The 344-nt window shown below is 64.8% G+C and overlaps 1 protein-coding gene across 1 annotated transcript in view; it reads left to right on the forward strand.

The window, feature by feature from the left end:
• Nucleotides 1-114: 114 nt before the first annotated feature.
• Nucleotides 115-344, forward strand: part of LOC104499459 (receptor expression-enhancing protein 4-like) — a gene marked incomplete at its 3' end in the record, with an annotated part of 1,242 nt that continues 1,012 nt past the window's right edge. The window contains exons 1-2 of the mRNA XM_010142967.1: nt 115-180; nt 254-330. Of these exons, the coding sequence (XP_010141269.1) occupies nt 121-180; nt 254-330 (137 nt within the window). The remainder of the gene's footprint in view (nt 181-253; nt 331-344) is intronic.

Here is a 344-nt window from a genome sequence, read left to right on the forward strand (position 1 = left end):
GGGCTCAAGGCCAAGCTCCGGCGCTGGGGCCGGCAGCTCGGCTGCTCCCTGCTGCTGCTGCTTTACACGGGGTGGCCGGCGTGCCTCACCCCCCCACTCCGTTACAGGCTGCTCTTTGGGATGCTCTACCCTGCCTATGCTTCCTACAAAGCCGTGAAGAGCAAAAACATCCGGGAATACGTGAGTACAGGTCCCCGGGCAGCTCCTTCCCAGGCTCCGGCCCCGAGCTGACGGGCTTGCCCGCTGCCCCTAGGTCCGCTGGATGATGTACTGGATTGTCTTCGCGCTCTTCATGGCCACGGAGACCTTCACCGACCTGCTCCTCCCCTGGTGCAGCAGGGCTG

The sequence above is a fragment of the Buceros rhinoceros genome, unplaced genomic scaffold, assembly GCF_000710305.1.
Source record: "Buceros rhinoceros silvestris isolate BGI_N320 unplaced genomic scaffold, ASM71030v1 scaffold30619, whole genome shotgun sequence".
Classification (NCBI taxonomy): Eukaryota; Metazoa; Chordata; class Aves; order Bucerotiformes; family Bucerotidae; genus Buceros; species Buceros rhinoceros.